The sequence below is a fragment of the Moschus berezovskii genome, chromosome 7 (genome assembly GCF_049115385.1).
Source record: "Moschus berezovskii isolate FMDL1 chromosome 7, NW_MosBer_1.0, whole genome shotgun sequence".
In the NCBI taxonomy this organism is placed as follows: domain Eukaryota; kingdom Metazoa; phylum Chordata; class Mammalia; order Artiodactyla; family Moschidae; genus Moschus; species Moschus berezovskii.
Window position 1 is genome coordinate 112,866,030 of NC_142466.1, and position 16,311 is coordinate 112,882,340.

The following is a 16,311-nucleotide window of genomic DNA, read 5'->3' on the forward strand; positions in this document are numbered from 1 at the left end:
TCACTGATCCCCGTGATGACTTTCTCAGGCAGCGAATTCCAGGCTCATTTAACAGGAAGCCAAAGCAGAGAGAAGTTAAGGAGCTTCCCCAAGTCTGCACAGTGGGAAGGTTGCAGAGATGGAATTGGAACCTGGGAGGTTTGACTGAAGTCCAGACTTTTAACCATCACACCAGCATCATTTAGAAACTCACCTTTTTACTTCCTGGCTGAGCCTTGGTTTTCAAATCTGTAAGAAGGACATGATTTCCACACTAACTGCACCGTTAAAAGCATTTTTAACTGCGTGTGAAACCCTGGGCTCATAGTAGATATTCGATGCTCTATCATATGCTTGTGGCTCTTTGTGGCCTCATGTAGTTAAAGAGGAGTTGAGAAAGCGTAGTATGTTTCTTTTAAATTTTTATTCATCTATTTATTTGGGGCTGTGTTTGACTTTTGTCATTGCACAGGCTTTTCTCCAGTTGCAGCGAGGTTGGCGGGGGGGCTACCCTCTAGTTGCGGTGCATGGTTCTCAGTGCAGCGGCTCCTCTTGTTGCAAAGCATGGACTCTAGGGCACTCAGGCTTCGGTAGTTGCAGCCCAGGGGCTCTAGAGCACAGGCTCCATAGTTGCGGTGCGTGGGCTCGGTTGCTGCACGGCATGTGGGATCTTCCTGGATGAGGGACCAAGCCCGTGTCTCCTGCATTGGCAGGCAGATTCTTTACCATGAGCCACCAGGGCAGCCCTACACAGTATGCCGTTTGGCAAATGAAGCCACAGGCGCAGAGACAAGGCGCTTTGCTGAGAGATGCTCAGCCCTCTGGCGATAGACTTCACCCTAGCATGCAGCTCTGTGCATCCAGAGATGCACAGTGGGCCCCCTGGCTGCCGGTCTTCCCAGATTGGATCCTCCGTGTCAGGCCTTCTGTGGCCGCACTGGGGTCAATAGCATGGCTCTGCTCCGAGCATCTGCACCCAGGTGCTAGGCAGCCCTAAGTGCACCAAAATCTTTTCGCAAAGGAAGACAGGAACTCCAGAGAGGCTCCAGGAAGTCTGCCCTGTAGGAGGCACAGCAGGGCCAAAGGCGTGGTGCTGGGAATCAAGAGAAGTGTGCAGCAGAGACAGGTGACCACAGGCTGCAAGGAAGGATGTGTGTGGAGCAAGAGAAGGGGCTGGACGCGTCATCTGGGTCCCTCTGTGGAAGCCCTGGCTGGCGGCCCTCCAGCAAGCCTGGTTTGAAAGCGCAGGGTATCTTAGCAGAAGGACTCTGTCCTTTGTGACGCTGTTTCAGGAAACAGCAGAAAGTGCCAGATGAGCTGGGCAGGAGGGAGAGAGACCAGCGGCAGCAAGGCCAGAGCGCCTTTATGCTTCCCCCTTCTGCAGTGGCGCCTCCCCAGCATGAAATTCCCTGCGCAGATTCCAGCCGGTCCTAATACATTCTCTGTTGCAAACCCAGCTCCCAGCCAGCTCTGGCCCACGCAGTGCTGAGGTCTGCAGCCCTTCAGGGGCTGGAGGCCAAGTGCACCATAGGCCAAGGCTCCAGGAAATTGGGGTCAATTTCCTACTCCCCCGAGGGCCCAGCAGAATCACGGGGCCTGGGGCTCTGGGAGGGAGAGTCGGGGTTCTCTGAAGCCAAAGGAAGTTGCCTAAACTTTCCCCGCGCTCACACGGAACCTCTGGGTGGACTCAGCCATCACCCCACAGCTCTGGGTGCAGGATGGGCCACCCTTCTCCGTGGCCACAGAGGTTTCCACTGCCACCAGATCCTCCTCATGCTGGCCCACGTGAGGCCCAGAGAGGGGCCCCTGCTCTCTCAGTCCCAGCTCCTTACAGCTGCGTTCTCGGGCGGGGCAGCCTCAGCCTGCGCCCGCCCTCCCCAGGAGTTTGTCTCCGCGCACGCTGCTCCTTTATTCGTGTAACGATTCACTCCTCCATTTATTTCCTCATCCACGCATCTCTCTTCTTACTTTTCAAACAAATTCATTCCACGTCTCTGTGCTCACTCACTGCGTCTTTTGTTAAACAGTTCCTGAGTGAACGAAAATACCTATTGGGGGATGTGTGAATAGGCCAAGTGGCTGGGACCTGTGAAGTGCTGTGGAAGGCCCCCAGGGGTGCGGGGGTGACCCGAGAGAGTACCCTTTAGGAGGGAACAGATGATAAAGAGCAGCAGGTGTCGGAGACCTTTGGCTAGTGCGCTGTGCAGGCCCAGGGTTGGCATTAGGACAGGAGGCTTCTGCCAGAAAGTTCTGTGCCTGTGTCTGGACAAGGGGGCAGGGGGAGGAGACAGAGCAGACAGAAGGTGCAACGCATGCAGAAGAAGCCTGGCCAGGTGAAACCTCATGAGGGGCATTTGAGAATGCAGGCATTGGCAGTGGTGCTGTGGGGAGCAGGGAGCTGGAGAGCTGGGCAGAGCTGAGGCTGTGAGGGCTCGGGAGGCTTGAATGGGAGCTGAAGGGCTTGAGAGGTGTCATTCCACAGGTGTGGAGCTGGTGGAGCACAGTCAGCTCCTCTGGCCTCATGTAGAGTTTCTTTCTTTCCTTTTATTTATCATAAACTTAAAAGAAGGGGACAATATACAGCTTGTTCTCAGATAGGTAGACTCCCTGTGCAGACACTGTTAATGCCTGTGGTTTTCCATTTCCCAGGAGGTAGAGCCCAAACTTCATAAGTGGATATTTAAGGGCTTCCCTGGTGGCTCAGAGGTTAAAGCGTCTGCCTCCAATGCGGGAGACCCAGGTTCGATCCCTGGGTCGGGAAGATCCCCTGGAGAAGGAAATGGTAACCCACTCTAGTATTCTTGCCTGGAGAATCCCATGGACGGAAAAGCCTGATAGGCTACAGTCCACGGGGTCGCAAAGAGTCGGACACGACTGAATGACGGAACGGAAGGCCCCTGCTTGTCTGATGAGCTCACCCTGCCCCATGCCCTCCTGCTCAGACTTTCTCATGCCCTTTGGCTTCCACAGATGTTTTGTTTTGCCGGATTCTACATACACACCCTTGAGAACTCATTTCCGTTTGTCACCTCCTCTCAGAAGCCTTCCCTGCTTTCCTCTCACATCCTGTTACCCTCCCTGTGTGTGCACAAGCCATGGCCACTGGGCACGGTCGTGCTGATGTGGGTGACAGCTCACGACTCTCTTGCCAGCTCTCTGGGGCAAATACTGGCTTACTTCCCATCTGGACCCGACTGAGCTATACCTAGAATGGACTGTAAGGAATGGTCTTTGGATTTGGGGATGGTTCTGAAATTTCAGCAAAGCTGGACCTCCTGTTAGAATGTTAGTGGAAAGTGGCTCGTTTGCCCATGGCTTGGCAGAAGATTGAGAGATGGACTATTGCCTATTTTAAAGACTCAGAGGGAGGGAGCATATAGAAGCATCCTCATGCCACCCTCTCGGTGCCATCATTGCTGGCCTGGAATGGAGTGGAAGGAAGGAAGGAGGGAGGGAGGGGAAGGGAGGCCCTGGAAGAGCAAGCTTCTCGAGGGGCTGGGGCCTGGGATTTTTTCTCATCGATTGAGACGAAGCAAGCTTTGGAGTGTGCCTGGGGCGAGAGTGAAAAGTGATAGTTGCTCAGTCGTGTCCGACTCTTTGTGACCCCATGGACTGTAGCCTGCCAGGCTCTTCTGTTCATGGGATTTTCCAGGCAAGAACGCTGGATTGGGTAGCCATTCCTTTCTCCAGGGGATCTTCCTGATGCAGGGATCAAACCTGGGTCTTCTGCATTGCAGGCAGATTCTTTACCCTCTGAGCCTTGGTGTGTGACTGCCTCCTGACAAATGGCTCCAAGACCCACGCTTCCTCACTGTACACATCGGGGTACACATGGTCCCCTACATTCTCAATTACAAAATAACAAGCCAAACAAATTCCTCTGATTGAACTCTCTGAAAGAACACTACTCGGATGTAGGAAACCTGGGCGTTAAAGTCTCCCAAATGCTTTGAGCAAGTTTCTTCCCCCGCTGAGTCCTCAGTGTCCCCATCTGTAAAATGGAGACATTGCAGTGACTCTCTTGGAGGTTGGTGGGGGGTTTCCGCCACAGTGAAGAACTTGTTTTGGAACGCTTTCAGGGCACTGCGGAGATGAAACATTGGGAGGCTTCTTGTGCAGAGGGGTCTCTCTCTGTCCTGACCGTGTCTCTGTGGCGTGCAGGGCCGCGGGAGCAACGTCATCCACTGCCGGAAAGATGGCACCTGGAGTGGCTCCTTCCACGTCTGCCAGGAGATGCAAGGCGAGTGCTCGGCCCCAGACCAGCTCAACAGCAACCTCAAGCTGCAGTGCCCTGAGGGCTATGCCATAGGTACGATGGGCATGGGTGGTGAGCTATGCATGGGGGAGGGTGCGCATCCTCCCCAGAACTTGGGGCTTGTGTCCTGCTGGGATAATGGGCACCTCACTGGGGAAATGAAGAGGAGTGAGACCAGACCCTGTCCTCCCAGAAAGAAGTTCAGGGCTTGGAATTTGGAGAAGCAATGTTGGGTGGATGTGTGGGATTACACTGGAGGACAGAAACATTGACTGGTGCCTCCAGGGACACAGAAGGCTCCTAGAGGAAGGGCTGCTCACATAGGGATTTGCCAGAGCTCGTTGGGCAAGAAGTGACATTCCAGACAGAAGGGATCAACATGGCAAACAGAGGGAGGTATGAAAATCCACACCCAATTTAGGGAAGCAATAGTGACCCAGTGTGGCTGCCTTTGTTGATAATCTTAAAATATGTGTGATGCTAATCATTCGTAATACTGGCTGTGGGTCAGTGCTGTACCCAGCTCTCTAGAGATGTGATCTCTTATCCTCTCAATAACCTTGAACAGATGAGGAAATTGAGACTTAAAGCGATGATAGAACATGCCCGAATCCTGAGACCACTCCTCCAAAGCCCCAGTTCTTTCCATGGCATTTCAGTTGCCTCCAAAATAAGGAGAAATAGCTTTTTCAAAATATTCTTTGTGTGGTGATAGGCTAGCTCGCCAAGTGAAAGGAGACAAACTGGGGTCTGATGCCAGGGGTTGGCCTGGTTGAGACCAGGCGTCTGGACAGATACATTAATCACAGGCCCACGGCTTTCTGGGGGACTGGGCGCGCATGGAGTCTGACCTCAGTGGAGGGCAGTGCTACTGACCTCTTGGGCAGATTCCTTAATTGACCATGATGAAAAGCCCAGGGAATTGGATGTCCTTTCCCGTGGCCAGTGTGATTTATGGGACAATCACCAGGGATGTCTGGAGCAGAGGGTTATCTGTGCAGACACTCACTCCCAGCCACACAGAGTCAATGTGTTTCTCACCCGCACGTGGTTATCATTTCACGTCCAGAAGGGAGGCCCGCGGCGGGGGAGCAGAGGGGTGAGGGGGCCTGACCACTTCCTTTGAAAGATGGAAATGCAGAGCCTCGCACAGAGGTTCTTCAGCTAAACTTCGAGTAGGTATCAGCCCTCCTGCATTAGTGCAGGGTGGCTCAGAAAACACCCAAGAACGTGGTTCCCCTCCCTGCTGATTTCCAGGGTACTTTAAGATCTAATGGAGTCACCGATCCAAAGGGTCCTAAGCAGGAGGGTTGCAGAGGGGAGATCTCATCGGGTCTGCCAGTATAGGCCTTCTAGAAAGTTGGGGCAACAGGTGGAGTTATGGTCAGTAGTATTGGCTGCTCCATCCCAAGGCCAAGGCTTTCTCCATCATTCCTGAGGGGTGAGCATGGCTCTGGACACTTCTGTCTGTGATGGGGCCCCTGCCCCCGACTCAGTCAGGACACGCGCATGAATACTCCGTCACACTCATGCCTGGCATTGAGCAACCCTGGGAGAAAAAAAATCCTGATTAAAACCAGACTGCCTGCATGTCTGCACTCCCCAATGCTTTCAAGCACACATATTCACGTATGCACAAGCAAACACGCGTGCATGCTTAACAACCAGACGCAAATGCACCCATTATGCGGTGAGCTCATGCCTAGCACAGACACGTCAGCCAGGCACCACCCAAATATGCCACCCATAAACCTACGTGTAGCTCACACACACTCGTACGCAGATACATCACATGGCTGCTTTTTACCTGTTCTGTATGTGCAAGTCGCGAACACATGCAAAGGAGCCAGAATGCCTGGCTCTCTGCTAGCCAGCTGGCTGGTCGAGAGGCGGCGGGGGCGGGGGGAGGGACAGGGTGGTGGTGGCAGTAGCATTTCCTTCACCCCCCCGAGCTTTCTTGTGCTCAGAGCAGAGAGGGAAAGCTGTCTGTCTGACACTGAAGCGGGAATCCCCTTCCCTGCCTCTGTACCCCGTTCTCACTGCCACACCGATGTAGTTTATGAGCATGGTCATCGGGTGGGGGTGGGCGGCTGGAGGGGGCTGAGAGAGTGAAAGCACCCCCCGCCCCCGGGGCTCTGAAGGAGATGCTGGAGCAGAGAGAGGAAAAGCTACCCCCTACCCGCCCGACACTCCCTGCTTGTTCTCCTTCCATCCACCCCCTGGGCTGAGCCCTCCCGGAGGAGACATCCCTCAAGGAGAGGGACCCCAGCCAGAGGCCTCCTAAGTAGGGCAGGGGTGAGGTGGACGGCCTGGGGGCCGGGGCCCACTTTCTGGAGCATCTGCCTCCAGGCCCTCCCCAAGCAGCCTGGGGAGGCCTGTGTTCCCTCTCAGAAGCTCCCAGAAAACTGTGACAGCCACCGGGGCTGCTGCCACCTCCCAGCTCCTCCTGGGAGGGGGAGGCGGGCGCCGGTGAGATCAGCACTCTGTAATGATGCCAATTAGGGCTCATACATCACCATAGGCCTCCTGGTCCCGAGGCCGGCACTGTGGTGGGGGAGCAGGGCAGAGCGGAGCCCGCTGCCAGGACGGGCTTGAGCCGTGTCTGCTGCCCAGGGCAGCCGTGGCCTCCTGGGTGGACCAGCTTTATTTCTTCCCCCTTTTGGGGTGAACAGCCTTCGTCTGTTGCTCAGAGGGGGCGTCTTGTTTCTCCAAAAGACTTTCCCAGCCTGGCTCCGTGAAATCTGTAGAATTGACCTGATACACGCACACACCACGGAGTCTCTCTGAGGGCCAAGGGACCCCGCCTCAGACTCTCCTCTCATCTTTTTGTGTCCTTCTGCATGCTTCTTTTCTCTCTGCTCACCCTTCACCGCTCCCTGTCCCCTTCCACGGCCGCTGGCTTCTCTTCTCTCCCTTGCGGGTCTCCACTGTATGCGTCAGGGGTTTGGGAGCCGGAGAGGCGTGGGCTTTCATTCACGGCCCCCTCCTCATCAGCTCTGGAACTCAAGCGCTTCACACTTCACTCTCTCACGCCCGAGACGGGTGTGGGGATCGCGGTCTCAAGGGCTGGGTGTGCAGGGATGTGAGTGGCAGGTGAAAGCCAGCTGACCAGACCAGAAGTACCCCCACCCCTGCCTTCTGGGCTCAGGGGCCCTGTGTGTAAACTAAAGAGATTCTAAAGACTGTCCCAGATCTGCCATTCCACCCCAGCCCCCTCTTCAGACTTTGTGACTCGCTTAGATTGAAGGGAACACCAAGATGGCAACAGAAGGGCCCTGATGAACTATATGCCCATGTACAGGTGTCTGTATGTGCGCAGATACTGCGTGTATGCATGCACGTAGATGCATTCTGCTTATTTACATACACACATTTGGAAGGGAGCCTCTGGACTGGCTAACGGTAGAGGATATTTTTCAGGAAAGTTGACTCTGGTAAACCACTCAGTGTTCAAGGGTGGTCTTGACACTAAGGCAGGGGAATGGCCTCCCTAGGGCCCTGGTCAGATTCTGACATGTCCGTTCTTTGTCCACATGGATGAGGACCTTTCTGGAGTCCTGGGGACATCCCAGGGGGATAAGCTTGGTTTTAAGGAGGCTTCAGAATCACTGAGGTCGGGACAGAGGATGAATCAGTCAAATTTCAATCGTCCTGCCCACCCACGGCTTGGAGGTCAGCTGGAGCAGGGCCTGGACCTCGGGCTTCTGTGTCCTGAGCCGTCTCTGCTGGCCGTGGTGCCTCCACTGACTCACTGCCTGGTTCGTGCTTTCATTCCTTTAGCCACCTAGTCGGTCACCACTCACTCGTGTGGGGCCCGCTTCCTGCGCCCTGGACGCCCGATTCATTCACTGTGCGCTGCGTTCAATCACGCGTTCCTCTCAGCCGTCTGTGCCCTCGCTCACTCCTGTCCCTGTCACTCACTCACAATATCTCTCGAGTGCCTGCCATCCGCCACGTGCAGTGCCCGGCTCTGGGCATGGAAAGGGGCGCAGGTAGCCCTGGCCTCACGGAGTTGTAGTCGAGCAGGGAAGAGAGCTTTTGGTGCGGCAGTGACAAGGCCTGTGAGAGGGCTTGGCCTGTCAGGAGTGGAGGTCGTCTCCGAGCAAGGGCGCTTGGATTAAGGCCTGAAAGACCGTTGACTGTCCTGCACCAGCTGAAGAGGGGTGGGAAGGATCTCGAGAGCACAGAGGACGGTGTGAACGCCAGCCCTGGGGGAGGACAGTCTGGGTGAAGACGCTGATGTGGCATTCGCATGCTCACCCTTCACTTGGCCGATGCCTGCAGAGCAGACCTTGTGTGTCAGGCGCTGGGTTAGGCTCAGGGAGGACGCGACCCCATCCTTGCCCTCCTGGGGCATTCCTGTAACTGTGGAAAGGAGGGATGGGGAGGGCAGGGCCAGCGCTGGAGTGGGATTCACCGATGGCAAACGCTGCTCTCACTCAGCTGCAGAAATCAGAGCGGGCTTCTTGAAGGATCTGACCTGGGCTTTGAAGAGCTGGTAGGATTTGACCTTGAGAAGGCCAATCAATGGGACAACTCAGGAGAAGGATACACAGGGGCAAGAGTTTAGAGGCCGTGACATGGGGGGTTCGGGTGGAAAACCAAGCACAGTCCATTTAGTGGGAGTGTGTCAGGTGCTTCACGGGAGACAGGGTTGACCAGACCATGGGAGGCCATGGATACTGGACAAAGGGGTTTGTTGTGTACTTTGTCCTGGATGTGGGCAGCCCTGGAAGGGTTTCTGAGCAGAGGAGGAGTAAGACCAGACTGGGCTAAGGGCTGATGAGCGTGGCGGTGGGTGTCAGCTGGACTGGAGACAAGAGAGTCATCAGGGAGACCAGAGGTGGCCCTACTGGAGGGGTGGGAGTGGGGGTCTCTCTTTCCCGCTGCCCCTGAGGGTGGGACGGCCCAGACCAATGGGGTCCAGGGAGCAGCCGGGTCCACTCCAGTGAGGGGAGGGCGGCCCCTGGCATCAGGAGACAGGGCTTGAGCCGCTGCCTCCCTCTCTGCTTCCCCACAGGGTCAGAGTGCACCACCTCCTGCCTGGACCACAACAGCGAGTCCATCGTCCTGCCAGCAAACGTGACCGTCCGTGACATCCCGCACTGGCTGAACCCCACGAGGGTACAGGTGAGTGACCAGGAGGAAAACGACCTCGCTGACCACTTACACGCCCTGGTCCTGCGTTAGTCCCTCTCCGTACGTGAAAGGATCTAACGGCCACACCTGCTCTGTGGGGCAGGCATTGGTTCACCATCATTTCTCCAAGCCTTAAGCATTTAGTCTTCCCCCCTGGCAGCCCCTGTGCTAAGGCTGTTGTGTACCATCCCGCTGAATCCTGATGACGGCCAGGGAGTAAGAGGACAAAGCATCTCGTTTACAGATGAGGAGACTGAGGCTCCAAGAACAGCTGGGGTGAAGGAGCAGAGAAGCCCCCAAAGCTGCGTCTGCCTGGCGGGAACATCCTCGCTCTTCGGGGCAGGGCTCAGGGATTCTCTGGTAGAGGCTCTTGGACACTCCATAGCCGGGGCTTCTGGTATCTTTCTCTAGCTTCACTTGTGTGGTGGAAAGCAGCTCATATGTGATACGGGGAACTAGTAATGCCGGCTGTATATGAAGCCCCGCCCGTGTTTGCACACGCAGCACTCAGCACACAAGTCTGTTGAGACCTCAGCGTGGTCATGTGGACCTAGGGCCACTGTCTGCATCCTCTCCTCGTGGACACTAGACCTCAGGGGTGGGCAGTGGTCTGGTTAGGAGGGTTCGACCCCAGGCCCGAGTCCAAGGGCTGTGCTCGCCTCACGATGCCAGGCGTGTGTGGAAGGCCAAGTTCCCATCAGAATTGGCCAGTCCCATGTTCCTATGTGTCACCTGATCAATCAGGGCCCCCAGAGCCGACTCGTGTCCTCCGGGGCAGCGCGATCCCTGGCGCCATTATCAGCTCTGGGGCATTGGCTCCACACACTGGAGGAAGTAAGAGATGGAGACAGAGGCGCCAGGAAGGTTCAGCTGTGTCTCTCCACCAGCCTTTCTGCTGAGGCACTGGGAGGGCTCCCATCTGCTCGCCTGCCCATTGAAGATCCCGCTCGGAGAGCTGGCAAAACCTGATACCAGGTGTATTGTTTCCCAGACGAGCTGAGGGCTCGACGGTGAGGGCTTACTCAGCACTCCACGCTGGCTGACCTGCCAGCCCTCTGCTGCCCCCGCACCCCAGGGCTGCCACCCCTCACTCTTCCGCTCTTCTGCCGCCACTCTCTGCCCAGCTCCAACTTAGTGCCCTTTTCCTGCCTCTGTTTTCTTTTCTTTCTTCTCTATTTTTAAGAGTTGTGAGTGAAGTTTTATTTGGGGCAAATGAGGACTATAGCCCGGGAGATAGCATCTTAGAGCTCTGAGAAACCACTCCCAAGAGGTAAGGGCAAGGTCAGGATAGATGTGATCTTGGTGAAGACAGAGAACATGCAACCAAGCACATATTTTTGCAGAAGATCCTGCTGGTCTCGTGAAGGTACCACTCGTCAAGAGGAGCAGATGTCACCACGAAGGATTTTCTGGATACAAGGAGATGCAAGAATTGCCTGCCTCTGTTTTCACTGCTTCTCCCTTCCTTCTCCCGAGCCCTCTGTGCCTCTGCCCAGCTCCTTCCTGCCCACCATCTCTGTTGTCCCGTCTGTCTGTCTCTCTGCTTGACTCTCGCACACATCCAAGAGACCTCTCTGTTTCCCTGACCCTGGGCTCCGTCATCCGGTTTTCACACTCTGCGTGCTTTTCCCCGCGCCCCACCCAGAGCCCCACATAGGATCTCACTGAGCGTCCCGTGTACACACCCAAGTGCCCACACAGAGGCCATATGTCAATGTCAAGGCAGATGGGGATCATCCACACCCGCCCCTCACTGCAGAGGTGGAGAAACAGGGTCAGAGTGAGGGCGCTGGGCCGGGTCTCGCGGGAAGCCGCGCCAGGATCTTGACTGGGAGCTCCTTCTAGGCCACCCCACCCTCCCTGAGCGCCACCCCCCACCTCCCATGCACCAAAGGCAGGGGCCCGAGCTCGGCGCAGAGCGGACACCAGAGACCTCCCTCACATCCCAGGGCCGGAGGTGGTCTTTGCCTGGGACCCAGACCAGGGCCCCCCACCCCTCTGCCCTCTGCCCGTCGGCTGAATTCCACCCTTCCCTCCATGAGCCCCGGCACTAAAGAGTTCAGTTACAATTCACGGTGAAATAAATCCAGGGACCTGAAAGTCTGCAAAGCGCCCCTCCTCAGTCGCCCACCCGCCGCCTGCCCACCCCCGCCCGGGTCCCCGGCCTGCTGGCCCTTATTGATGCCGGCCTACCCGGAGAGCCGTAACGAGGTTCAGACCTCCACGGGTCTCAGGAGGCCTCATTATCCAGGAGGAAAAAAAAATGTGGTAGAAAAAGGGAGGAGGGCGAAGGGCAGAGATTGATGATTTCCAGGAATCGGGCAGAGACGCTGGCCTCTGCTGCACCCTTGCCCCCGGTGTGGCGAGAGCTGCAGACACAGGGCTGCGGGGCTGGGCCGGAGCCGGCCCTGGTCGCCCCTCTGCTTTCACAGGGTTTGCGCCAAGCTCCAGCGCGAGGCGGATGTCAGGACAAGGCTTTGCGCCAACCACTGTCAATATATCCCCGTGTGAGAGAGTGAGTGGTGAGCATGATGGGTAATGGACACCCGCTGTGAGCCCAGCGTTGGATCAGACACCTTCGCAGCTTCCTTTGCACTCTGCTCCCACCACACACACGCACGCACGCACGCACAACCCATGAGGTAGGAATTCGTCTCCCTTTTTCCAGTAGAGGAAAGGGCATCTCATACGTAGACACCTTTTCCCTACAGGGAACTGAAGTGGGATCCAGGTCAGTCTGATGCTGCTGTTAACTCTAGCTGCCTACAGCCTCCATGATGATAAAGGGGAAGTGTTTACCATCGCTTAAGTGGCCGACAGCCAGCTCTCCCCACGGATACACCCTCTGATGCGTAGCACTTGCCCACTGCTGTGGTGTAAATATTCCCCCACAGCAGGCTGCAGGTGCTCCAGGTGACTGTTGCTGAACACAAGTCAGAAGGGATGGGCACCGTTGCCTCTCATGAGCCCCTGGGAGCCAGCTGTGGCCCACCCCGGGCGCTTTCCACATAGCAGGCCCCGTTTGAAGCATTAGGCGTAGGTTGGCACGTATGACAAGAACAAGGGCCACCTAGGTAGCTTGGAATGTCGACTCTGAGCTCATGTGCGGGGTGAGCGGCCTTTGTGAAGGCAGGCCCACGCCCAGCGTGTTGACCCTGGTGTGCCCTTTGGGGCCCAGGGCACAGCAGATGCTCCTGTTTACAGTGGCCAAGGTTCAAGACCGAGCCCAGGCCCCTGCTTGCTGCACGTGCCAAGGGTTTCCCCTTCTGTGAAACGAGAGCCAGACTGAAATCAAGAGTCACAGACTCGAAAACCGATGGGAACCAGGCAGGTGGGATGAACGGGTGAAGGAGGCCAAGCGTGTCGCTTTGTATTCTAAATACTGAAGTGCCGTAGCTGTAGTCGTATAAATACATCAGACCAAAAGCCTGAAATAAAACAAACACCCATGTATGTACTCCCCAACCTAAGAAATAAGGTATTGCAAACGTAGTCACTTTCTTATTGAGATAAAGTTCGCATGCTAATCTTAAGCATAAGGCTTGGTCAATTTGCGTGCTGTGTCCACTCATGAGGTCCAGATCGGGGTGGGGACCTTTACAGCTTTTCAGACACCTTTCCACGCCAGGCAGCACCTCCACCGCCAAGGTCTCTTCTGTTGGCTTTGCTTACTTTTGAACTTCATGTAGCTATAATCTTACCATATATATCCAAAGAAATTCTTGTAGCCATATGTTTCACCTTCAGAGAAAAACACTGTCCTGTCCTTTCTTTCAAGTTCTCCCCCATTCCAAGCCTCCCCCCACACATGCACTTTGGAAAGCAGTGAAGATAGAGAAACCTTCCTCTAGTGTAATCCATAGGACGCTGCAAACTCTGAGATAGATGGAAATACCCCTCGGGCTTAAGGCTGGAGAGGCTGCAGGGAATGGTGGGGACTGTGGTCAACTGAGAAACACTCTCTGGCTGCCAAAGGGGGCGCCGCCAGCTGCGTGTGACAGCGTGGAAATGTGGGCTCAGTGTGGCCAGATTTTCTTTGCCTCCTTGGGTACAAGAAATCTGAAGCCTTTAAAATATGAAATCTCTCATTTTTAAAATATGAGCAACTAATTTTGACTTTGGGCTTCCCTGGTGGCTCAGAGGTTAAAGCGTCTGCCTCCAATGCGGGAGACCTGGGTTCGATCCCTGGGTCGGGAAGATCCCCTGGAGAAGGAAACGGTAACCCACTCCAGTATTCTTGCCTGGAGAATCCCGTGGACAGAGAAGCCTTGTAGGCTACAGTCCACGGGGTCGCAAAGAGTCGGACACGACTGAGCGACTGAACCGAACCGAACCGAACCGAATTTTGACTTTGAGCACTTTGTGTGCCACGCCAGACATTTCTGTGGGCTGTGTAGCCTGGAAGCTGTTGGCTTGCCACCTCTGGATGATGAGACACTCTTTGAGGCTGGACCTTCAGAATTCAGGGGGCAGCCCTGCATCAGCACCAAAGGAGCATCTCCAGTCTGCCCTGCAGTCCCCCTGCTTAGGGTGGCAAGAAAGCTCCCCGATAATAAGTGCAGCTCACAACCTCAGAGGGGCATAATGCCTCTGGGTAGCTAGGATCACACCGTTGACTCAAGGGACACGAGTTTGAGCAAACTGCAGAAGGTGGTGAAGGGCAGGGCAGCCTGGCGTGCTGCGGTCCATGGGGTCACAGAGTCCAGCACGACTGAGCGACTGAACAACAAGAGCAACAGCTGGGATCTTGGCTTCTTTAAGAGCTTCTGGGAACAGGATGGAAGGAGGAGAGAAAAGAGAAAGGGAGACAGGAAAGCAGGGCTGAAGGGGAGAGAGAGGGAGTTAAGGAAAGGCAGAGCACCGCGTGCTGACCCTCTGTTGCGACAGGACGGGCACTTTTTGTGAGGAATTCACTACACGCCAGTGAGATCAGTATTATCACCACTTTACAGGGGAAGAAGCTGAGGTTCTCAGAGGTTGTCACTGCCCAATGCACGTAACTTGTGTGATCGAATCAGGATTAGCACGCAGGACTAAGGCTGATGCATTCTGTCCCACAAGACAACCACCTTACACGTGATAAGTAAAAATAAGTGCAGTACATCAGACAAAGGATGCACAATTCATTCCTTGAAGAGAAGGCATCAGACTCTAAAGATCAGAGGTGGAATGGTTCTGCGTGAAGACAAAGTCCAGTCCACCCGTGTGTAGAAGGAGACATCCTGTGCCCTGCAGGGGAAGCCCGGAGGTGGGGAGACGTGTTCCGAGGCCAGCAATTTCTCATTCACTCTGGGGTGCACTTATACATTCACTCATTTGGTGATTTATTCATTAACTCTTTCATTGAACATAGATTGCTGCTGCTGCTACTGCTAAGTCACTTCAGTTGTGTCCGACTGTGTGTGACCCCATAGTCGGCAGCTCACCAGGCTTCCCCGTCCCTGGGATTCTCCAGGCAAGAACACTGGAGTGGGTTGCCATTGCCTTCTCCAATGTGTGAAAGTGAAAAGTGAAAGTGAAGTCGTTCAGTCATGTCCGACCTGTAGCTACCCCATGGACTGCAGCCCACCAGGCTCCTCCGTCCTTGGGATTTTCTAGGCAAGAGTACTGGAGTGGCTTGCCATTGCCTTCTCCGGAACATAGATTAGGTACCTCAAAAAGGAAGGCATTCTTCAAACAAGGGATACAGGGTGGAAAATACTGAGGTTTTAAAAAAAAAAAAAAACGCAGAAGAAAGCCAGAAGCTCAGTAACTGATAAAAAAGGAAAAACAAACAGCTTATGCAGCTGACCCACAGAAGGTCCTATAAATAAGGAAAAACAAAGGAGAAGCGAGGACTTGTCCCAGAAGACATCAGAGCGGGTGTCAGGTCTGGGCTTGGAACAAGGGGGTTCTTCTAAGACTCTTTCTCACGTCTTTGGCTCTGCTTGGGCCCCTCTTCTCTGGAGTTCAGCTTTTAAACAGTCTGCTTCTGTGGCATTGGTCTCAAAGACCCTCCACCTTTCTGAGCCTTGGTCTTTCCATCTGTCCAAAGAGTTAAGTGTTTTTATGCTTACCGGTTTGGGAGCTAGAGGGTTTTGAAGGAGAATATAGTTTTCAAATTACAGATCTGGAAATAGGACAGATACGAGTTTAATTCCTGACGGTCGTTACCTATATGTATGATTTGGGGCAGGTTATTTAACTTCTCTGTACCTCAGTTTCCTCTTGTATCAACCAGCATCAAAAATTGTACATAAATATTGTATGATATCACATATGTGTGAAATCTAGAAACTGTGCAGATGAATCTATATACAGAAAAGAAACAGACTCACAGATATAGAAAACAAACTTCTGGTTACAAAAGCGGGGAGGGAGGGAGGCAAGGACATATAGGAGGATGAGGTTAACAGATACAAACTACTATGTATAAAATAAATAGGCAACGAGGATTTAGTATATAGCATAGGGAATTATGAGGAGGGCATGGCAACCCACTCAGTATTCTTGCCTGGAGAATCCCATGGACAGAGGAGCCCAGTGGGCTGCAGTCCACGGGATCGCAAAGAGTTAGACAAGACTGAAGCTACTCAAAAGCCTCTTGATGAAAGTGAAAGAGGAGAGTGAAAAGGCTGGCTTGAAGCTCAACATTCAGAAAACAAAGATCATGGCATCTGGTCCCATCACTTCATGGGAAATAGATGGGGAAACAGTGTCAGACTTTATTTTTTGGGGCTCCAAAATCACTGTGGATGCTGACTGCAGCCATGAAATTAAAAGACGCTTACTCCTTGGAAGGAAAGTTATGACCAACCTAGATAGTATATTAAAAAGCAGAGACATTACTTTGCCAACAAAGGTCCATCTAGTCAAGACTGTGGTTTTTCCAGTGGTCATGTATGGATGTGAGAGTTGGACTGTGAAGAAAGCTGATCACCGAAGACTTGATGCTTTTG

At 54.3% G+C, this 16,311-nt stretch overlaps 1 protein-coding gene across 1 annotated transcript in view; it reads left to right on the forward strand.

Annotated features, from left to right (window-relative positions):
* PAPPA (pappalysin 1) overlaps positions 1-16,311 on the forward strand; it is a 271,571-nt gene that overhangs the window by 220,683 nt on the left and 34,577 nt on the right. Inside the window, exons 18-19 of the mRNA XM_055427748.2 lie at positions 4,141-4,288; positions 9,255-9,364. Coding sequence (XP_055283723.1) covers positions 4,141-4,288; positions 9,255-9,364 — 258 coding nt within the window. The remainder of the gene's footprint in view (positions 1-4,140; positions 4,289-9,254; positions 9,365-16,311) is intronic.